We start from the raw sequence: 25,024 nt of genomic DNA on the forward strand, positions 1-25,024 counted from the left end.
AATGATTTCTGGCATAAAAGAAAAATAGCTCATTTTGACCCATACAATGTATTTTTGGCTATAGCTACAAATATATGCGCTGTGCAGCTCAAACATAGTGCGGTTTAGTTTCGATTTCATTTAGTTTGATGTTTCTCATATGCAACAAAAATGGCAGCACTTATGAGTTGAACAACGAAGTGGTCACGCCAGTGCGACCGCTCACCAAAATTAGTCGTACTAGCAAAAAAAAAAAAAAACATTTGGTTGCAGTAAACAAAAATGCGCATCTGCGCCATTCATTAACACAGAGATGCACAGAATTCATATTTAAATACAGTGGTGTCAAAAGTATTCACATTCATTACTCAAGTAGAAGTATAGATACTAGCATTTAAAAAGACTTTTGTAGAAGTTGAAGTATCAACTCAAGCTTTTTACTCAAGTAAAAGTAAAAGTACTGGTTTCAAAAAGTAAAAGTAATGTAAGGAAAAAAATGCCATTAAGGACAAAAGATTGGGCCGCGCCACAGGGGCCTATTGTGCACTACCCCACCTCCCCAAAAAACATTTCTAAAGGCCATAGTGACTATGTTATATTAAAATGTTAATGCTGAAAAATTTGGGATGCACTAGGCTACCTGTTTCAGCCGCATATATGCCCAATGAAAATAAATGCATTTTATTACAATGCAAATACATTAAAGAACCATAAATGTGTACTACTGAGCATTAACGTGTTTCACGAAGCGGGAGATATGATGACTAGTTGCTGACTATAAGTATTGTGTTATCGCAACATTGTCAATCGCGTTGTCAATCGCAAACGCTAATTTATTCAAACATCCCTCTACCAAACTATCTACTGTAGCTTCATTTGCAGAGGATGAAGAGAAAGCACCCGTTTGATAAATAAGCTAGTAGTGGAGAAATAATAGCTTGTAAGAAATAATCTTTTTTGAGTAACGACCCGGACACTGGCTAAATCCTTGTTGGAGTGCAGGGCTGGACTGGGGTTAAAATTTGGCCTTGGACAAATCCAGCCCACAAGTTCCCCCGTGAGTTTTGTTTGGGTTATAGGGCCTTTAATTGAAGTAAATAAATGTATGAATAAAACAGGACAGAATCAAATAATGATAGATACTGAATTCAAATGCAACAAATGAATAATGCATTTTTGTCACATAGAAATGCATGCAGTAAAGCACTGATTTTGAGCTAGAATGCAGGACATTTATTGCTAATAAATTCTGTAAAAATGACTTACTTTTGTAGAACACAAAAGACATTTTTGTAGAATGTAACCAAAAGATATTCATTTACCCTTGATTTGTACTCTAAAGACAATTTTTTTTAAATTCTCAGAGTATCTTCCTTTATGTTCCACAGAAGAATGAAGAAGTTTATACAGGATTAAAAGTACATGATGTTGTATATAATGACATTTTTTATTTTTGGGTGAACTGTCCCTTTAAGAACTCCAATTAAAATGAATTACAATTTAACATTTAAAAAGAAAGAAATTTTTGATTAAAATCCAGATATTAACTGACTAATATTAGTAAGATATCGTCACAAGAAAACATTACAATAGTTATGTTTTTTTTTATAATTAATAATAATAAACTATAAAATTTGTAATAAAAATGACAGTATTGATGTATTGGCGTTTATCATTTTACCTCATCATGCAGCTGTTTTCAGCAGCCCAGCAGAACCTACAGAACCTGTAATGTTGTCGCATCACACAACTGCCTAACACAACTCTGTTTTAAATCTGAATGCGTCAAGCAACTTGCGCTGTTTATCACTTTACATCGCGGTGGAAGCGCAGCGTACGTTCGTCTGCGCTGTGCGGGTGACTGATCCCGCCGCTTCACACTTTTGGGCTATTTGCAGTTTCGAATGTCATTTAAAACAGCGCCTAATATGGGGGAGGTCTGCCTCGCTAAGGCGATCGGCTCACTACTCCACCGGCCCACCGGGAATGTCCCGGTTGTCCCCGATGGCCAGTACATCCCTGCTGGAGTGTGACGTGATTTGTGTCACGTGCAGGTGTGATGGATCGCGTACAAACCAATAGGATGTCGGAATGGGATATGTTTATACTTCTCATCCAACCACAACCAAATTCACAAATTCATGTGGATGGCGCAATTTATCTGGATAGTTTTTTTCTTTTTTGAACGATGACATGAATGAACACAATTGAGCCGAAAAGAAATAGGAGTAACGAGTCTATTTTTAAAATGTAAGGAGTAGAAAGTACAATAATTGCTTGAAAATGAAAGGAGTAGAAGTAAAAAGTCGGCTGAAAAATAATTACTCCAGTAAAGTATAGATACCCAAAATTTCTACTTAAGTAAGGTAACGAAGTATTTGTACTTTGTTACTTGACACCTCTGTTTAAATAATAGTTTTGTGGCTTAACATTTATAATTATTAGTCCAAATCGCGATTTGATTTAAGTGTAATGACCTACTTTTGATTAATTCATCCAAACTTTCTGTGACATTCCGCGTTAAATTCCATTTTTATGACTGGATTCCACAATTCCGTCTGTATTTTCTGCATTGCGGAAATCATATGGCCATACATATGAGACACATCGCCGTTTTACTGGTTGGTCCAGGCTGAAATACTGCCAGCACATTTGTTTTTCTTCTTCGCTGCTCTAAACAGTGGTTGCTTGTGGAGACATAGCAGTTTATGTGTTTGCATTTCTGAGCAGTGAAGAAGAATTGACTTCCGATCTGCAGTGTTAAGCAAAGCTAGCGGGTATAACTAGGTCTTGTTTAAGAAAATGGTATCAGATTGGTACATGGGTTCAAATACTCGCTGATACCAATGCTAGAATGTTTTGTGGTATCGGTGGCATTTCCGATACTAGTATCCTAATCCAATTTACACCCCTAGTGGTAGTGATTCCCCCCCCCCCCCTCCTTTTTTTTTTTTTACAGAGCAGAGTGGCCAACATGCACAAAATTCCATTTAAATGTGATGTGTGCAATGTTTTGCTCTTAAAATACTTTCTCTTATCCTATTTCAATATTTAGAGACAAGAATTTGAGCTTCTTTAAGCATCCTGACCACCCCAGCACAGAACCGACTCAACAAATGGTGTGAATTTGGGCCGGGCAAACATTAAAAAAAGAAGAAGAAAAAAGGAAATGTCACCTTTAAACACAAACACATTCTTTACCTCTACTGTCGTCCATGTCTCCATCCCTGAAGAGCTCAGCCTGAGGGTCAGGGGGTGTCTGCAACACAGCAACACTGTTTTGATTGATGATCTTCAGCTTAAGTTTGGGTTTGGGTCGTTTGCGGCGAGCAGTCTGGACACATAAACTCTTGAGCTGACATAAGCCTGACTCAGTCAGACACACGCCATCCTGAGTGTAGGTCCGCTGGAATTCTGGCAGAGAACAGAACACAGCGATAATGACTAAAAGAGTCTGAGAGAAACTGTTGCTCCAATGTTTTAAATAATTGTCACACAGCAAAACTACTAAAGCAAAGCTAATTGAAAAAAAAAAATATATATAAATACCATTTTCCTTGACTTTTGTAAGAATCTGTGTCACTACAGGAGGCTCGCTGATGTCCATGAGCTTTGCCACTGTGCCACCTGTAATAACACATAAGCAAGCTGGAAGCTTGACTTATTTCAGGATAACACTGTGTATTCATAGTCATTTGTTTAGTTATTTATTGATAAGAGGACAGTCTGGAGCCATTAAAGGCAGATTACATTAACTGCTGCTTAATTCACATGAACAGGTTGCAGCTTGATTTAAAATTCAGCCCATCTGCTTTTTTTTTAATGAACCACATTTTGCTGGAACAAAGTTTCATTGACCAAAACACTCTAGTGTCCATCTGTTACAGAAAAATCGGGCATCAACATGCATCAACGAGAGATAATTCCTGAAGCATATTCACCTGAGGTTACGATTAGAGCATTTTTGTTCAGCCATGCATCAAAAATCTGATTTTTTGGCCTATCCAAATCAAATCTGTTTAATTCTTTGTAGTTTGAACAAACAGAACGAGGCATGAAATCAATTTACAAATCCAATCCAAACTACTAATGCTTGCTGATTAAATGTGATTTTTGAAAATGTGAGCATTACAGAAGTTTGTGGCTCTTACCAGGAGTGGGCATGGTATGCGTTTTACATAGAGAGCAGTCGAAGCCCTCATCTGCTGCGCTCTCAACCTCTTCATCAGAGTTCAGCCCCTGACATGAGGCATGAACCCACCTGCAGACCAAACGTCATCATTAGACCATATTCACAAGCACTCAGCCATTAAGAATAAGTCACAAAGCAAGCAAATATCACATGCTCAACGTGATGAATATTTTCCCCCATCAACACCTGCGTTTATTCATGTACTAATCTACTGCTGAGCCATTTCCCAGGATACTCTTTTATTCTGCCGTTATGGCATTTGGCATGATGGAGTGCCACCCACCTGTCACACTGCCGGCACTGTAGGATGAGCTCTTCCTCTCTGTAGCTGCGCGCGCATAAGGGACACACAGTGAGACTCGCACATGGACCGCATTGCGTGTAGTTATTCTGCCACTCACAGCGCAGGCCAGGCGACGTGGCTCCACACTGAGTACACAATACACACCTAATGGAGAATAATAGAGTTATGCACCAATATAAAATACAAATACACATTATCAGACACACACTTTTAATGATAAATGCCTAAATCCATCCTTTTACACAAATTTTTTGGCCTTTCTGTGAATTGTTTGCACATGGCTTAGCATTGACTGTGCTGCCTTAAAAATAAATATTTAAATGGCTCCAATCCATGTAAAGCTCTGACTGAATGCGTCACAATGCAGTGCAAACCCAGCTCTGTTTGAATGGGGATTACATATGACATTACAGCAAATTTGTAGGAAATCCCTTTCGATCTTGTTTGAAAAAAGCTGCTAAAGATCAAGAGACTGTTAGATGGTTAAAGAGAGAGAAACAAAAAAATGAGAGAGACATGAAGCTAACAAAGAGATAATGCTACAGCATTCAGAGTGGAAGTGAGATTTAAATGGAAAAATCGAGAGGGAAAGTTCAGAAGTGAATCCACAGCATTTGTATAGAACTTGTCCAGGTTATATATCACCGCAAGATCAAGAGAAAGAAATAAGAACTATATTTTGCATAAAGAAACTGAAAGGATCGTTAGGATAATTACAATTTTTCATAATGGCGAGAAGACAGCATGAGAGAAGACAGCATGACTTTAAATATTTTTAGGACAAACTTCCTTGCAAATAAGTCCACCTTACTAATGCACTCATTATTTGCAAAAATGTTCCCTTCTACTCTAGCTCTCAAATACGTAGCTAAAACAGTCTTAACATTAGTATATTTACTAAATATGATTCACAAAAAAAACTCATTTGCATCCATAAAAACGTAATTTACAGACTAATAACAAATTACAGTTGAGGTCAGAAGTTTACATACACCTGCAGTATCTGCAAAGTGTTAATTACTTTACCAAAATAAGAGGGATCATACAAAATGCATGTTTGTTTTTTTTAACCATGCATAAGGTATTTCACATAAAAGACGTTTACATATAGTCCAAAAGAGAAAGTGATAGTTACATTTAAAAAAATTACCGTGTTCAAAAGTTCTTCAGAAAAATCCTGCTGTTCTTCAGAAAAATCCTTCAGTTACAACAAATTCTTTGTTTTTTCAGCAATGTTCTGTATTTGAACCCTTTCCAACAACGACTGTATGATTTTGAGATCAATCTTTTCACACTGAGGACAACTGAGGGACTCATATGCAACTATTACAGAAGGTTCAAACACTCACTGATGCTCCAGAAGGAAAAATGAGCCTGAAAATTTTGGGAATTTCAATCAGGGTACATTTAACTTATTTTCTCTTCTGGGAAACATGAAAGTATCTTCTTTCGCTTCTGAAGGACGGTACTAAATGAAAAAATAATGCATCATTTTTCCTTCTGGAGCATCAGTGAAAATTTAAACCTTTTGTAATAGTTGCATATGAGTCCCTCAGTTGTCCTCAGTATGAAAAGATGGATCTCAAAATCATACAGTCATTGTTGGGTTCATATAACCCCCCCCCCCCCCCCCCCCCAAAAAAAAAGGACGAATTTGTGAGACCTGAAGGATTTTTCAGTAGACAAGGGGCAGTTTAACTGTTCAGGACAAACAAAGAACTCATAAACAAATATCACTAAACAAAAAAACAAAAACTGAAAAGAAAAAAAAAAGCAGTGTGGAATAAAAAAAAAACATGCATTTTGTATGATCCCTCTTATTTCGGTTAATTAACATTTTTCAGATTCTGCAAGTGTATGTAAACTTTTGACCTCAACTGTATATTGCAAAATAATACCTAGATCTGCATTTTAAAATCATTTGTTTGTGGATCGCTTTGGATTTTCGTGTGCCTATTTTAAGACTCTTCGCTAGCCATCGACTTTGTGAATCATATTTAGTAAATATTAATTCTGAGGCTGTTGCAGCTCCACACACAAATCCCACTCTTGTGTTAATGTATGCAATTAATATGGGCTTGCAAATAATCTTGAAGGTTTAAAAAGAAAGAAAAATTACAAAGATGAAGACAGAACTATGAAAGTGGGCTGTCGTCCAAAGCTGCATCTAATTTTAGCAAAGACTTCGGTTTGTGTGTGTGCGTACATACCACTTGCACTTCCAGCTGCCTTTGGGTACATTCTGCAGTGGTGGGTCCAGACAGTATGTGTGGTAGCTAATGTCACAGTCATCACAGAGCAGCAAGCGCCCGGGATCAGTGGCCTGCCCACATGCCTCACACACTGTGCACTCCAGACAGCGCCAGCCTTTACTCAACACCACTTTTGTGATCTAAAACAGACACACACACACACCTGAGGTCAAAGGACGCAGGTCAAGCACAAGTCTAAAGGGCAACTGATGGTTATATATTTAGCAGGCTATAATCTGGATGGATATAAGAAACACAAAGAACACAGCCGTAAGGTGTCTCTGGAGTCAGAGGTATTTGTCAGGAAGGATTTGCAGGCATTTACAGATCAATTTATGTGGGTGGTGATAAATCAATCCAACCACATCATCCTCTACTAACAAATGTGTCCTGTCTGCCTGCTGTTCACTAGTACCTCTGGGTTTGTACTCCACTGGGGAAAGAGGCCATTTGATGCATATTAATGAAGAAAAATGTCCACAAATGTTTGAGATGACAGTCTGATAACCCATTTTGAACATAAAGAGTGTCAGTTAACAGAATAGTTAAAATAAAAATAAAAAATTGCCAGCATTTACTCTCCCACATAATTTCAAACAATATGGCTATTTTAGTGCTTCATGGGGCAAAACTGAGCTGTTCAAGGTTTTTTTATTTTGTTATTTTTTATACCAGCTGCAGTCAAACTCTAAAAAAGCACTATGAAAGTAGTCAATAACTCATCAGGTAAATTCCCAGTTCTCATTAAAGGGTTCAACCAAAAATAAAAGATCTGAAAGATTTCTGTGTCTCGATTAAAAGTCAACAAAACCAAAACTTGAATCAAGCAGTTTTATTCAATTCTTCTGAAGAAACACAATTACTTTATATGATGAACACATTTATTTAGGCTTTTTTGCAATCAACACACATACATAGTGTGCATCAAATATCATAAACTGAAACTCAACTGTACTTGCTTGGCGCAAGATAACAAATGGGGTTTGCATGGTTGAGCTGGCGTTGGCCATTTTGATGTTCTCTATGTATGTGCATTGACAAATGTTTGACAAAAGCCTAAATTAAATCTGTTAATCATATAAAGCAATTGTGTCTGTTCGAAAATCTCGAATAAACCATTAAACTCATATGGATTCATTTTACAATGTCTTTACAAATTGGTGGAGCTCAAAGTGTCGGTCGTGTGAATTTTACAAATAGAGGGGCCAAATTCTCTTAGGTTTCATTTCATCTTCCTTTGTGTTTTGAAGATAAACAGAAGACTTTTGGGATTAAAGGAACACTCCACTTTTTTTGGAAATAGGCTCATTCTCCAAATCCCCCCCCCCCCCAGGCTCATTCTCCAAATCCCCCCCCCCCCCCCCCGAGTTAATAAGTTGAGTTTTACCGTTTTGAAATCCATTCAGCCGTTCTCCTGTTCTGGCGATATCACTTTTAGCATAGCTTAAAATTAGCATTAGGAACTACACTCCCATTCCGGCGTAATAGTCAAGGAAGTTTGCTGCCGTAATATGGCCGAAGCAGGAGCAGTAATATCACGCAGCACATGTGCAAATGCTAAACTAGCTGGGAACTCATTTCTGATAATACTCCGCCTGCTTCGGCCATATTACAGCAGCAAACTTCCTTGACTATTGCGCCGGAATGGGAGTGTAGTTCCTAATCTTATCAGCCTAGAAACTCGCAGCTTTGCATTTCCACCGGTCTTAGTACACGATATAACTACGGAAGAGTCAAGTTTTAAATAGGACAAATATGGAAACTCGTTGATCATTTTTGAACGCGATGCTATTGGTCTAATTGGATTCAATGATCTATGCTAAGCTATGCTAAAAGTGATATCGCCAGAACAGGAGAACGGCTGAATGGATTTCAAAACGGTAAAAATCAACTTATTAACTCGGGGGGAGTTGGAGAATGAGCCTATTTCCAAAAAAAGTGGAGTGTTCCTTTAAAAGACATGAGGGTGAATAAATGATTACAAAATTGAACTAACCCTTTAAGTGTTCAAAAAAAAAAAAGCTCTTCTCTGCTGTAGCTCTCACATCTCATTCAAGAACCAATGGTGTTAAATGACTTATATTTCCAGTCTGTTCACCATACAAAGCTATTTTATGGCACATAATATAGCACACTATTTGTATGGGCTACTTTTAAAGTATTTTTAATCATGCATTTTTGTAATTTTTGGAGATTGACAGTATAAATCTTCATCCACTTTTACTGTTTGGAAAAAAGCTGCATTTTACATGAAAGCCCATTTATATAAAACAAAAAAGGTAAATGCGACTTTCTCAGAATAATGAGATATAAACTCACAGTTACAAGTTATAAAGTCAGAATTGTGAGACAACTAGCAATTTTGAGAAATGAAGTCATAATTGCGAGATATAAACTCACAATTGTGACTTTTCTGTGATATAAACTAGCAATTTGTTTCTCAAAATTGCGAGTTTGTCTTGCAATTCTGATTTTATAACTCACTATAAATTCAGAAATGCAAAACAAACTCAATTTTGAGAAATAAAGTCAGAATTGCGAGATATAAACTCACAATTGTGACTTTTTTCTTCAGAATTGAGCGTTTATATCTTACAATTGTGATTTGTTTCTCTGAATTGCGAGTTTATATTGAGAAAGTCAGAATTGCAAGAAAAAAAACTCACAATTCTGACTTGAGATATAAACTCGCAATTACAAGTTATAAAGTCAGAATTGCAGGACAAACTCGCAATTTTAAGAAATAAAGTCAGAATTGTGAGATAAGAACTCACAATTGTGAGTTCACATCTTGCATTATGACCTTTTTTCTCAGAATTATGAGATATAAACTCGCAATTTTGAAAAATAAAGTCAGAATTGCGAGATATAAACTCACAATTGTGAACTGTTTCCTCAGATTTGCGAGTTTATATCTTTCTCGCAATTGTGAGATTATATCACGCAATTCTAAAAAAAAGTCAGAATTGTGACTTTATATTTCTCAATTCTGACTTAACTCGCAATTGCAAGTTTGCATCATGCAATTCTGAGAAAACAAAGATAGAATTGCAAGAAAAAAAGACGCAATTACCTTTTTTTAACATTTTTTATTCAGTGGCGGAAATGGGCTTTAATAATTTTACCTATTGCATTAAATGGAAAAAGAAAATCAATGGGTTTAAAACAACATGAGGGTGAGTAAATAGCAGAACTTTCATCAATTATCTTTAAATAAATGTCCTTGTTCTGTTATCTGGGATAAGAGCAATTATCTTCAGCAGCTGTGATTGTTAATAGTCAGCTGCTTACACAGACCAATGGATGATTGAATGAGAGGCAGACAGCTCTTTCACAGGTGCTGGGCTTAGACATCAGAATGCATGACACCTGGTCATGACATTTGGCTGTTGGATACTGAATTTAAAACAAAATCACAAAACCATACATACATACGTTTAGGTTGTGCACATTTATTTCCAAGCTCTACATTCTAATAGGATCAACATGTGCTAAAGCTGTTGTAAAATAGCTGATAAATGCGTACCTGCCAATATCCATTAGCTAAACTTTCTATTAATGTACTAAGCTGGAACACAAAAAAGAAGAGCTGTATGTTGCTTTGCAACGTTAAACAGCCTGCAGATAAGCTAATGAACTACATTATGGATTCCCACATTTACTTTTTTCTTTAAGTACATTAAGTATAATGTGAGTTTTAAGGAACACATTTTGATTTGATTTTGATGAAGGGGTACTTAAACCTTACTGATAGAGCTTGCAGAGGTAAATAAGACAATAAATGTAGGTTTTTAGTACATTTATAGAACACTAGTGTTTTTATCATACTGCTGGTGCTGCCACTTTAGACACTTAATAAGCAACTCTCCACGACCAACAATCACTTTAATGCTCCGCCACTTGAGGTTTATTACTTTAATTGTTCTTAATCAGGCCCACACTGATTCTCTGTGTGTAGAACTCCACATTAATCTCAGCAGATTTCAGAATCTGCAGTGGGAATGTGGGAGAAAAAAAAACCCAAATAGAATCCATCTGGGCCTCTTATATTAAATGAAGATCAGGAAGTTTCTCTACTTGGCATATCTCAAAGCGCTGAGAGATACCGAAAGTACCCTGATGTATTCCTCTGTCACTGCTGTCTGTACGTGATAAAGATCTCTGCTTTAGTCTATCAACATAAGACACGGTCTTTATAGTGCTTCATAATCCTCTTAACATTTTACTCATTACCCTCGGGCTGCTTTCATCCAGGTCCTCTCACACACTGACCTGTCACACTTATCTCACACACCATTAACGTTCACTCCAGATAAAAGCAGCTCATAACTCACACCATTACATCTCAGGAACGGTACTGGTGAACGGGGTCAGCTGTGATTGATTGGGGCGGGGAGGTGGGTGTCTTACCTTAATATTGACGCAGAAGGGGTGGTAGCACTGGCCGCATTGGGAGCAGGCTAGCAATCTGCCCTCAGCACCCTGACCGAAGCTTCCACACACTACACACATGTCCTGGAGACACAAGAGAGATCAGACATCCTTCCATTAATTCTCACACCCATATTTCATGTGTCCTTTAAAGTGTTTTCACTGTGGTAACTGAACTACAGATGTGCTGCTTTAGGGCGTATTGATGATGTTGATGTGTGAGATATACAGTGCCTTGCAAAAGTATTCATACCCCTTCATTTTTCACATTTTATGTTGCTGCCTTATGTTAAACTGCTTTAAATGACTTTTTTCCACATCAATCTACACTCCATACACCATAATGACAGCAAAAACAGAATTCTGACAACTAAATTTATTCAAAAAAAAAAACTGAAATAAGTACACTGCATAAGTATTCATACCCTTAACTCAGTATTTGGCTAAAGCACCTTAACTGCCTCAAGTCTTTTTGGGGATGATGCAACAAGCTTTGGCAATTATTTGCCATTCTTCTCCTCATCTCTCCAGCTCTGTCAGGTTGGATGGGGGCGGATGCATATTATCTGGTTTCTCTAGAAATGTTTGAATGGGTTCAAGCCCAGGCTCTGGCTGGGCCACTCAAGGACATTCACATAGTTGTCTAAAAGCCACTCTTGCTATGTGCTTAGGATCACTGTCCTGTTTGAAGGTGAACCTTCTGCCCAGTCTGAAGTTCTAAAGACGGGGTTTTCATTAAGGCTATCTTAAAATTTTGGTGCGTTGACCTTTTCTTCTACTCTGACGAGTCTTTCAGTCCCTGCCGCTGAAAAACAACCCCACAGCATTAGGCTGTTACTAGCACGCTTTACTTGGGATGCTAATTTGCAGGTGATGAGCAGTGCTTGCTTTCCTTCAAACATGATGCTTGGAGTTGAGGTTCATCAGACCAGAGAACCTTGTTTCTCACAGTCCGAGAGTCCTTTAGGTGATTTTTTGCAAATTCCATGTGTGTTTTCATGTGTCTTCACTGAGGAGAGGATTGAGTCTTGCCACACCACCATGAAGCCCAGATCGGTGGAGTGTTGCAGTGATGTTTGTCCTTCTGTAGATTTCTCTCAACTCCACATACGATCATGGAGCTCAACTAGTGTGGGCATCAAGTTCTTGGTCACCAGTCTAACCAAAGCACTTCTCCATCGACTGTTTTGGCTAGAAGGCCAGCTCTACGAAGAGACCTGGTTATTTCAAACTTCTTCCATTAAGGGTAATGGAGACTACATGCTTCTGTGAACCTTCAATGCATTAGATTTTTTCTGAACTCTTCCCCAGATGTGTGGCTTTATGCAGTCCTGTCTCTGAGCTCTACAGGCAGTTTTTTGACCTCAGGGCTTGGTTTTTGCTCTGGTACGCATTTTCCAAATGCCTTTCCAAATCATACCCATTCAATTGAATTTGCCACAGTTTAACTTCACCAAAGTGTAGTAACATCTTCAAGCAATATGAATGCTCCTGTGCTAAATTTCAACGGACCCAGATAAGGGTATGAATACTTATGCAATGGAATCATTTAAGTTTTATATTTTTAATAAATTTGTAAAGATATTAAAAACATGTTTTTGCTTTGCAATTACAGTGTATGGAGTGTGGATTGATGTGGGATAAAAGTCATTTAAAGCAGTTTAACATAAGGCAGCCACATAACGTGAAAAAATGAAGGGGTATGAATACTTTCGCAAGCACTGTACTTGGGCCACTAAGGAAGCACCGACGTGACTACAAAATTGCTTCTTTTTGGCTCAAGTTCACTTTTGTTGACTTTGAGCTCATATACTTACTTGTTTAAGTGTGAAGGAGTCAGAAGTGGAGAACAGGACTACAGTGTTGTGCATGGAGTTCTCCTCCTCTTCTTTTACCACATATGGAGTATCTATTAAGCTCACCTGTAACAGAGCACATAACATCAGTTTACATTTGCTCAGATCATATTTAGCTGTTTCTAACATATTACCATTCTCTGTCTAATGACATCATAGTTGTTTCTGGAAAATTTTCAATGTAATTATGCAACTGAAAAGCTTTCAGCATTAATAGGCTTTGCTTGCAGTGCTGGTTGCGCAATGCAGGGTCATGTTTCTTACATGTGAGTGTGAATGTTGTATTTATATTATTTTATTATTCATTATCTGTTAATATGAAAAATATGCTAAATGTATTTAACTTACAGATGAAGGGAAATGTAACACAGCTTGTAAGAATGGGCTTCACAAAAATGTATAGTTTAAATTTAAAGGCTTGTCATGTTGAAAATTCTCACTAAGTGTGAACAGGCCTTTATGTGACAATTTAGTGTGGCATTGGACTGTAATGAAACTGGCTGACAAAGTTAAGATGACATGTTCATTGTGTGTGTAAACTACAGGACGGCTGCTGAGTACAAAATTGCCTATTTTATCATATTGGCAGCCAAGAACATGCTGGCTCAATCTCCCCCATCACAAGTCGTTCGTGTTGGGGGAAAATGTCAGCATTTGCTATTTTGAAAAGGCCATTTGGGCCAAGAACTCCTGCTGAAGCTCTACTGAGCGTGAGTGCATTTCTCAGGCTTTAATGTGAGCATTAAGCACATCTGAGTGCTGTTTTATTTATGCTTGTAGAGGTGGGGGCTTCATACCCCAGGGGTCACCACAGGGCTGCTCTCCATCTTTAGCCTGGAGCGTCCCCTGCCACCTCTCCCAGACAGGTTAGCTCCCCTGGGTCGCCGTCTTCCGGGAAAGCCAGATCCACGACCCTAGCAGACAGATACAGGGAGAAAGGATATTATTTAATTTCTCTGAAGGAAAACTGAGTGTGAATGTATAGTACTAATGGCCAAATACTCATAGCTAACAGGGCAAGATGATATATCATATATTGTTTTGTTGGTGAAATAAAATAAACCAACAAGGAAATATCATGATGACTTTAATGTGCTTTATATCTGACCATTAAGTTTCCTTCAGACCGTGACAGTAGGTCAGTTCTGTGTCTGCTCATTGTATTATAATGGCATAGCTGATTTAAACCTCACTAAAATGGTAAAAGAGTAAGTTTCATCTATTTATTTGTACAAATTAGTTTTTTTATCTACGTTTCAAGTTTTGTATCATCATTTAGAAATGTTTACTGAAAAAACCCTTCCTTGCGCTCACATTTTTTAAAGAAGTTGTTTTAAAGAAGTATTTAATTTTCATGTTAAATTTTTACTCTAAATTATGATAAAAAATTATTAACAGCATTTACAATAGCATTTAAAAGGAATAGTTACTTTTGAACATCAAAGAATTTTGAGCAAAAAAAAAAATGAATTCCACTGAAATTCGCTATATCACCCAGCTCACATTGAAATCCACACACAATTATCTCTAATAGCAAATAATACTATTGCGTGACTGATTTAATTGAAAATGCTTTTGCAGTTTAGGAGAAATAATTACCTGAATCCACCTATAACCTAGCTTGGCACGGTGGAAAACTTTCTGGAAGGCACCAAACCCGTTGCATCTGTGTTTGTGATACAAACTCATCCATCCATCCCAAGACCTGACCCTCTGAGGTTCAGCCCAACTCCCTGAACACTACACTGACTTACAGATCACATTTCAGGCCAGGCTTCTGCCAACTCGCCCTGCTTCTGAAGGTGTCATGTTGCGTTTGCATCGAGGCTGAAGCTCTGGCCCAATTCCCACTTCCTCCCAGGTAATTACCTCACTGTAGCCAAGCAGCACTACTCAGACAGGAGACGTCAACTTCATTTAGAGAGATTGCCTAAGGAAGCCTGGCGCACTCCGTCGCCTTTACAGTCTGAGTCTAATTTGTGCAAAAATGAATTATGGAGAGGGAAAAAATAGACGAGGGTTAAGGAAGGCACTCCTCTACATCTGCTCGAGTGCAGCCACAGAGAAGAACAGCAATTCTGATGAGATACTGCTGCAATGGGAAGGATGCAACTATGGTGTCTCATGCACATGCACTTGTAGAGATGTGCAGGGTTTGTTATAAGAACATGCTATCATATGAAATATTTATTATATTATTGTGCAATGTGAACATGGAAATGTGCAATGGATAACGAGATAAAAAGTAATGTGCAATGTGATGCATTTCAGAAACTGAATATTCAGTAATTAATAATGAGGGATGAGGCTTGTTTTTGTCTATCAAGACTTCAGTGAATCATGAGAGGATTAAACATGATCATATTACTAGTTACAATTGTTTATCTGGTTGCACTGCCTTGTTTTTGTCAGCATATGATTATGACATTATGAAAACGTGACATTTTTTTTTGAGTACCAGGCACTGATGCGTCATGACTGGGGACATTATAGTCAATTGTGTATATTATTACAACCCTCTTTCAATGCATCTCTGATTCCAAATATTAGTTTTTTTTTTAAAAAGGGGTCATCGGAGGCAAAATTCACTTTTACATTTTACGTTTGAACTAAAATGCGTTTTGGCAGTGTGTGTACACGACCACCCTATAATGATAAAAATTCACCCAGTGTTTTTTTAAATCCCCATAAATAATAACCTTTTGTCAGATCAAGCCATTCTTAGATTCTTGGCTGTTTGACGTGTCACATGTCAAGGCCCCTCCCACGATTGTTGATTGACATGGCGTTTTATCACTGACCCGCCCTGAGTGATCTGTAAACACTCTGCCATTATTTTGACACCGGAGCAGGAGTAGGCAAAAATGTCTTAAAGTAACCCTTTAAGATACTCACTTGTGTTTTCACCCATAATTCCTGTACCATTTTGAGCTTACTTTCTAGACTAAACCAGCTGATGCTCCCACCCACACCCACCTTAAAAGCTCAGCCCCCTGCAGGTCCCAAACCCTTAAACACCCTCCCCTCATTTACCAATCTCATGGTCCAGATGGGCAGCCCGTGCATCGGCCTGGTCTTAGGGCTGTCCCAGGCGTCCAAGCGCTCTGGAGACCAGGAGGGCGAGCTCATTGCGCTACGGTTACTCCATGCACCCTGAGGTAAAGCGGCGGAGAAGAGATGGAGAGGGGAGGGCATATTGGTGATGAGGGGAAGATGAGGGGCGACAAAATGCAGCAACATAAATGTGAAAGCCAGCAACAAGTTCACAGCATGTCAAATGTATGCAATACTTCTACACAAACGCATCATATCAAGCCAATACAGTGAGATGTTTAGTTTGGGACAAATTCCTAAAACATGACAGTGACACTATGTAATTAATTTTTAATTAAGTATTTGCTTTGAGTGAGTTTCAATTTATAGGGAAGTCTGTTAAATTGCCTTACAAACAGAGAAAAAAAAACAAGGATCCTTGTTATAAAGCGGCATTACGCCTCCATGGAAACAACCTTGTTTATTTGTTTGTACTAAACAAGCGTGATCGAGTCAGCATGACAACAAGCAGCTCTTTGAGATAAACTGAGAATTTCATAAAGCACAAAGCGTCATGGGGAGCATTTAGCCTGTTTCACGAGCTAATGAGGGTTAGTCAGTGTAATTACAATGCATAACACAATCACCGCAAGGCCTTTTTTGTTTTACAAAATGAAAATTATTTCTAAATTATAAATAATAAATAACAGCTGCGGGTTGGTTGCTTTTTTCCCTCCATGTCATGTATTGTTTTGTCCCAAACCACTTCTTTAAATTAATGTCTGAGCTCCAATACAACTTAACATCTCTAGACAACAGTGTGAAATTGCTGTCAATTACCAGACACAGTAATATTGTCCCATAATATTGAAAAAAGCCTTAAATAATTTGGACAATGAAGACCCTGTTTACCATTTCCATAATTTTTGCTTTATCTAATATTATTTTCTGTTGTAATGAACAATTTGTTGATGTGGATTGAGCATAACTTGTATTGAACTCAGAACATTACTTTCTAACAAAACAAAAGTACTTAATGAAACAAATTACCATTATTTAGGCAAAAGACTCAAGAATAGTTATCGAAGATTAAAAAAAGAAAGAAAGAGAAAAGAAAAGCTCTTTAAAGAGTGAGTAGAGGGAGGCAACTGAGAAACAAATATCATGCCAGCATGCCTGTGAATAAAGACTTAAAAATAACAATAATAAAATCTGAGTAAGTAACGACAATGATTAAAATTCATGGTGTTGACATTGGCAATGGCTTAAATTGCTTATTGACTGCCATGCAATGTTAGTTTGGTAAGAGTATGTTCAGATCTTTCAGACTTCGAACTGAATTTCCAGCCCTCGAGGCTTTTCAAAATGGACAAATACAGCACAAATGTAAAATAAATGGAGAGGTGAACACCTTTAGCTTATTGGGTAGGCACCCGAGAGACACTTTAACAAGACATATGTGGTAATATAAAATCCCTTTCAGCCAGGAGATACATATTCCTAAATGAAAACTCAAGCTAATCCTTATAGGACTCCAAAACTTTAACAAAATTCAGAGCATAAAGCATGCCTGATCGTCTCTGAAGAGAGTCAGCGGGAGTTACTTCAAGAAAACAATGAAACGCTAGAAGCTCATTTGCATAACAAAACGAGATCTCTTTCTCTCTTGTACGCACACACACACGATAACATAGGGGCATGCACATACTCATGAACGCACTTATACACACCAAACCGGAAATCTCAGTTGGAGCCAATGACAGCTGCCCACCCTTCAAATTACACTGTGCCCAGATGGCGAATACTCCAGAGAGAAAAGCGACCGGAGACATAGAAACTAACATATATAGACACGTATATACTCTTCTAGCCATTTAATTTTACACCTCATGTTCAAAAAAGAAAAAAAAAAGTATATCCAAACCCAATTGTCAACATGTTTATATAAGACATATATCTGAAAAACTGCAGAATGCCCTTTGTCGTAAGCTAATTGTTTGGTATACCACACATAAAATACTCATACCTGACAGACATCATTGAAACAGATGTCCTGACATACTAAATTAGTCATTGTTATGAACCTGAACTGGCTAATCAGAAATGCTCTCTGCCTGTGGTTAATTTTGTTAGGTTTTGCTTTACTGACACGCTTTTTGGCAGGCTGTGTTTTAAAGACAGGAGGTTAGCAAAATGATGGAAGTTAAAAACAGCTGTAATTGCTCACAGCACCTTTAAAGGGATAGTTCACCCATAAATAAAAATGTGGTCTTCATTTAGGCCTACTAACCATCATGTTGCTCTAAATCAACAAGATGTTTGCTCATCTTTCGAAAACACAATATAACAAGCTACTTTGAATATCCATTATCCATTCATTAACATATATACACTGAACAACAAATACATTGAGCTCATACATGGTAAACACGAAAGCTCAAACTTGCAATACATGCGAGAAACAAACCTCATTGGTTTTTGCGGAAACTCAAGCATTCTAGTTTTAACCACAACAAATGAAGATGCGAGAGAAAACCTCATTGGTTCTCAACCGTCAAGCAAGCACAATTGATCTTCCGTTTATTATATTTGTCAATATCTATGTATGTGTGTGTGTCAAACTGTCTAAGCTGAATCTGCTCATCACATAAAGCGATGGAGTACACCACTTAACTTCTGTCTTTATGAACACTTTCATATGAAGTTCTGGTTGCAGTGTTGGGGTAATGCATTACAAGTAACATGACTTACGTAATCAGATTACTTTTTTCAAGTAACTAGTAAGTAACAAATTACTTTTTGATTTAGAAGAAAATATTTGAGCTACTTTTTCAAATTGGTAATGCCAGTTGAGAGAACTCATGCTGAGAGAAATGCAGAGGCATTGTGCGCTGTTTAAAAATTATGTTACTTTAGATCTAGACTAAGTGCTAACCTTCGATGATTCAATTTAATCACAGTAATAAGCAAAAATTACTTTAGACTAACATTAAACTAATATATTACACTAACATTTTCAAACTAACATTATTGCTAAAGAGTGTTTAACCTTCTCCTGCGTTCTACTGTACAGGCGTGAATTTACTTTTCCTTCAGCCTGAGATTTCATTTCACTTTTGGTGTGAAAGGGCTTTTACATTTGCCAAAAATACAACTTTTTATATTAAAACAAACAAGCAAGCCATTAATTTGCATAAAAAGTAACTAAGTTATTACTTTTTTAGGGAGTAACGCAATATTGTAATGCATTACTTTTAAAAGCAACTTTCCCCAACACTGTATGGTTGCATGGGTTTTCATAAATTCTAAATCTTAAACATAAATCTTTCATTAAAAAAAATCATTAAAACATCTACATTTGTGTTTAGAAGACGAACGAAAGTCTTAAAGGTTTGGAACGACATGAGGGGTAAGTAACTGATGACAATTCTCATCTTTGGGTGAACTAACTCTTACGTACAATAGCTTGGCATTTCCAGCATTCAAACCTGCATTTTCGCACTCGCATAGACTATATATCGAACCTAAGCCCTGCTGGGAGCTGTGGTGTGATCTGCCAATTAGATCAATGATGCTGAAAGTATTCCCAAAGTGAAACGCCAAGGTGAGCACCAGTAAGACAAGAAAAAACACACTCTAATCTTTGTTTCCAAGAATGCTTAGATTAATTGTACTTTGAAGTTTACTCTACTGGGCACAAAGACACCGCAATGCCAGGATTAATTTAGATTTATGACAAGTTAGAAGGCCCTAAAAGGAGTTCTCAGCATCCTCCCTGCTCCAGAGCTCAAAGGGGAAATGGGTTTGTGCTGTGCTTTCCAGCTCAGTGAGCAGTTATCCGAATTACACACCTCCAAAAAGACTCCTTTATGTTCCACTAGCATAAACCCCTGGCTCTGGAGCCAACTCCCAGCCCCCTCTCTCCCGGGATACTGTGAGTGATGTATTTGAGAAGGGCAGTGGGGGGAATGGGGGGAACTGGGAGGCAGGAAAGAGAGCGGGAAAAAGAATGAGGGAGCGAAGCAGAGACTGAGCCAGAGAGAGCACAGTAAGAGCCTTTCCATGTTAATTAATACACGCTACGCTCTGGCACTAATCAATGTGACGAAGGAACATGGAGAGCAAAGGAGTAATTACTGTGTGGCTGAAAACTGTGGATCACAGACAGAATCAGTGTGGTAAAGAGACAGAGGGAAAACCAGGAGCCGAGCAGCAAGAAAGAAAGTCCAAAAACCAGGAGTTTTACCTGCTTTACCCTTGGCCTTCCTGGAGAGAACTTCCTTTTTGAGATGGCTGGCTTTCCCATACCTATCTTGGGTGTAAGGGGGAAGAAGGTAGTGTTGGAAACACTAGGGCTGTATCCAGACAGATTCAGGCCATGGGTAGGCGTCTGGCTTTGAGATGTCTCCCTCGGCGAGGCTTCAGTGGAAAACGGGGACTGCGTCAACTTGGTTGAGCCCTCGGAGGACAGTCCTGGGGAATGCTTCAAGACAAGGCTCTTATCCTCAATGGGAGAACTGAAACTGGAGAAACTGTGGTCGCTAACAGGAGTAGTGTCCATTTCCACGGTAGGACTGCACTCTGCAATCAGTGGGACACTATCAGGCTCAGGTAAATTACAAGCGACCTCAGGATCTGCCACCTTCTCCTCTTCATGCTCTTGTTGGTCTTGCTTCTGTCCCTGCTCAATTTCCTCAACAACACTCTGGGGTTCTGGGACATTCGTCATGCTTTTATCCTTCATACTGGTGGGGTCTGAGGGACAGACATCCATGGGTTCTTCCTCTTGTGCTTGAGAGTGTTTGGGGGAAGTTTCTTTGGTTGGCAAAGCAGGAAGAGCTTTTGAAACGTCCGCCTCAGGTTCATCCTCTGTAGTATCAGGCAGTTTATCCTCGGTTTCCTTCCCCATTTCCAAAGCACCAATGAGACTGTGCTCCTGATTATGGTCTTCAGTAGTGGATGAGGCCTGAAACGAGAGGGAGGGTACACCCACTAAAGTGGAGGTGCACGGAGGAGGCTCAGAACCCTCTGTCAGAGTGACAGTAACCTGGATCTCCTGGGCAGGTTCAGCAGCTGTGCAAAAGGGGAAAACACATTACTACAAAACATTATGCACACGTTATAGATGAGATTATCAGACTTAAAGAAAAACTTACATGACAGGAACTCTTCTGGCACTGTAGGAAGTGGACTAGTACTGGCCTCTGGCTCCAACACCACTTCCTCCTCAGCTTCATTTACTTCCTCAACAGCCATGAAGACATCTGGATAGGAAGGAGAAGTGTTCAGTTGCACAAGGAAACAACTAAGTATTTACTATTCAGAACATCCACAAGGATCAAAGAAATGGCATTCATTTTTTTTCTAATTTATTCAAAAATACATTACAAAGGCAATTCAAACTTAAAGTGACATTAACATACCTCTGAAAAAAAGATGTATTTATGTAGTTTGATTAGCATAATCTTTTAATAATATTTTCTTAAAAACAATGTGTACATAAGTATTCAAGGCGAAAGGAAAACATTATTACTTTTTACACTGATGACATTTTTAGAGTCATTAAAGTTTAACTACTGTTGAAAATTGTCTTTATCTTGGACACTGCTGTTATTGACTCACTGTTTTCCTGAATTAAAATAAATTGCTTGTGTTTGGTTGTCAGAACTCCAATTATCTTTGCTTAAACGGCACTGCAACATGCACCAAAGAATCTGACACACAAAACACTAGACTAACAGTTGGTAAACTGCTCGAAATAATGAAACAGCAGGTAGTCCTGAATTCTTAGTGCCACACAACTAAGGTCAGTGTACTTTTCTGAGATTTTTACGTGATTTACGCCACAGAATGGCATAGCTAACTTATTACTTGTTCCACCACCCTGGAGCAACCTGGGGTTTAGTGTATTACTCAAAGAGCAAAGATCAAACCAGCCACCATTTAGATATCATTCATATTTTACTGTTTCTTCAACAACTTTAAAAATCAGGCATCTTGACAAATGTTCCTGAATATGACAGCTATATTCAAAATGACCACTCACACCATCATTCAGATGAGATGCAAAAGATCTGAACTGGTTTGCCATGACAAAACAACAATTTTTCAATTCTAAATCGCATCTAAATGCATATTTTATCATATTTTATCATAGCGTGTCAGCTCAGAAAATGAATAGAGCAACTTAAAAAAAAAAGACATCTTATTTTCTACTAATATTTAATCTGTATTTTCTATATCTTACATATCAAATTCAACAGTGCTCCATTTGCCCCCTCCTCCACCATACATTTACGCTTCCCTCACTCTGAACAGGGAACAGGAATACTTCAGCTGCCACTGCAGCCCATTGTGCCAGTCATCACCATGACAACATATTTACGAGCCCTGCTCTTGTTAGACACTGCTGGGATGGTCTCATACAGGGCACGCAGAAATGAATAAACAAACACGAGCCATGCTCTGCACTCTTCATTAATCACTCATACGCAAGACTTCAGAATAACTGTTAGAACAAAAGCAAACAGTGTTTAAATGCTTTATGCATGCAGGATTTCAAACTTCAAAGCATGCATTTCCACAACAAACTAAAGCCATAGGTTGAATGAATGAGAACCCACTAAAACAAAACTATAACTTTTTTGTTTTTTGATGTATTTACTGAATACCAACATTTACAAAATCTGACCATGGGATGCTGGTGTTTAGCCAATCAGAAGACTTACCTGAATAGGTGTTGATGTATAAATGTGCTCATGGCTGTGACGTCACAGACATGACAATTTCCAAATAAATAATTTCGTAGTTTAGTTTCAGTTAATTGCCTGGGGTGGGGCTTAGTAAATTGATATACCATTTTATTACACAGCATATCAAACAACTTTATTTTAAAAGAGCAAGAAAATCCTATTTGGCATGACCACCTTTATATGTTGGCAATGTAAACCCTATATATCATGCCAATAAAACATCCTCAATCTGAATCTAACCTGGGGTGTACAAAACTGTGTAGAGCCATCAAAGACTCAGGATAGAGCAGCCATCATTCAGAGTGCTAAAGAGAAGTGAGGTTGGTTGCGGTGTCCTGATAACGTCTCAACACTTACAATCCACTAGCAGCACAGGGAAGATGAAAGCCTCACTGGTTTAGAGCTCCTAGCTATTTTTAACCCAGGCGGACAAGTCACGGTCTAGAGAATATCTTCCCCTCCCCCAGACTGCTGCGCTACAAAGAACGCTACAACAAACTCTCGCATCTACACATACCTACATAGATGAAAACAAACATTACCTTTGTGTCACCTGAAGTTAAACACATTTAAAAAAAATGTCTAATCACTTAGAAAAGTGTCAACTTAAACTGACTTATCCTCAACAAGCCACATGATTTAATGCGTCATACTATACGTACTGCACAAATGAGCAGGATCATTTACGGACGGAAATTGAATTGTTACAATTATGGGTTTGATGATATACAATTAGCAGAAGCAATAGAACTAGTGTGCTTGTCTTAAATCAAACAGTTGTAATGTTGAATTACATAAAAATATTAAGTGCATTCTAGTACTGCCCCCTAATAGTCGACTAAGAAGAAGCTTTCCACAGGAAGTGGCAATTCATTCATCAACCTCAAATATGGCAGCAACTGGACATGGCCACTTAATTTAATGTTAACCTAGTAAGATGTGTGCTATTCAAGTGTCTATGCGAAGTGTGGAAGCTGAATAGTAGCGTGCCTACTACATGACAGATGGAGGCACCAGGGCGGTCATGTGCTCTTAAAATACTCCGTCATTTTTGGTCATACAGAGTAAAAAAGTCAAAGTAATGAGTCCATGTTTATTTGTGTGCACTCGTGATAACAACAAAACATTGAGCTTTTGTAAAACAAAGAAAGCAAACAGAATGTGCTTTCTGCCGTCTCTGTCTCTGAACTTAAGCTTAAAAAAAAAAAAAAAAAAATCCCGAAACTGTGTATACTTGCCTTACAGACATGACAAGTATATCTATTGAGACTGAAGTGTCTACTTTCAAAAGAACCAATTCAAAAGGAAAACAAATATTCTCAGATTATGTAATCTATATGAAACATGCATATAGGTGCATTCACTACTGCAGAGATGATGAGTTTTTCACAATTTTTTTCCCACCCCTAGTCTAACACATCATCTTTCTTTAGAGAATCCAAAAAACTCCCACATTGGCAAGCTAACATTTCTCAGGTGGAGGTAGAGGGTCTCACTTTCATCTGTCATCTCATCTCCGACATGATTTTGTACAGCAGTAGTAGCTGCACACGGTGTCTCTACATTTTATGACGGGTGGCAACCAGTGTTAAGGTGCACTACTTGGATTGTCAGTCAAGGCTGTTATAGGCACTGGATTATTTACAAAATTGTGTTGAAATAACATGATATCGTTATTTAATTTATACAATATTGTGACACCCCTAAAAACAGCACATAAAAGCAGTAATGCTTTAAAGGCTGTTCTATACTGTGGCCCTCAAAAAAGTTCATTTTGCCACTGGGGGAAGACAGAGGTTCAAGACTAGCTGAGCAGCCCAGTAGAAGCAGCATGTAAACAGGCCTCAGGGTACCTCAGTGGACAAGTAGAGTTCAAACAAGAGGAAAGGCCGCTGAGGTCATGAGGCATTGATGCGCAATGACTGTAGTCTGACTGGACGGACAAGGAAAAAGAGGAGCTTAAAACAGGATACTGAAACATTCCTACTCTAGAGAGCAGAGCAAGTCTGCTCTCTGGCTGATGCTGGGCTTCAAACACCTATTATTGATGATCGGGTGTGCCTCAGGGTCTGCAAACTCCCATAAGCCCTCGCACTGACTTCACTCATCAATTCTCACCTGACAGTGTCACCTGCCAGCGTTGCACAGTGCCTGAGAGCAAAGCAGATGAACTTAAAGGATTTACCATTCCCAGTGTGGGTATGACATCAGACGGGCTCTAGCCT

At 38.4% G+C, this 25,024-nt stretch overlaps 1 protein-coding gene across 1 annotated transcript in view; it reads right to left on the reverse strand.

The window, feature by feature from the left end:
• Window positions 1-25,024, reverse strand: part of kmt2ca (lysine (K)-specific methyltransferase 2Ca) — a 142,408-nt gene that overhangs the window by 56,273 nt on the left and 61,111 nt on the right. Inside the window, exons 12-22 of the mRNA XM_073830301.1 lie at window positions 21,204-21,311; window positions 20,294-21,120; window positions 16,048-16,167; window positions 13,812-13,928; window positions 12,976-13,080; window positions 11,138-11,242; window positions 6,686-6,867; window positions 4,455-4,619; window positions 4,131-4,240; window positions 3,529-3,606; window positions 3,181-3,393 (exon numbers count right to left, since the gene is read on the reverse strand). Of these exons, the coding sequence (XP_073686402.1) occupies window positions 3,181-3,393; window positions 3,529-3,606; window positions 4,131-4,240; window positions 4,455-4,619; window positions 6,686-6,867; window positions 11,138-11,242; window positions 12,976-13,080; window positions 13,812-13,928; window positions 16,048-16,167; window positions 20,294-21,120; window positions 21,204-21,311 (2,130 nt within the window). The remainder of the gene's footprint in view (window positions 1-3,180; window positions 3,394-3,528; window positions 3,607-4,130; window positions 4,241-4,454; window positions 4,620-6,685; window positions 6,868-11,137; window positions 11,243-12,975; window positions 13,081-13,811; window positions 13,929-16,047; window positions 16,168-20,293; window positions 21,121-21,203; window positions 21,312-25,024) is intronic.

This window comes from Garra rufa, chromosome 24 (genome assembly GCF_049309525.1).
Source record: "Garra rufa chromosome 24, GarRuf1.0, whole genome shotgun sequence".
Lineage (NCBI taxonomy): Eukaryota > Metazoa > Chordata > Actinopteri > Cypriniformes > Cyprinidae > Garra > Garra rufa.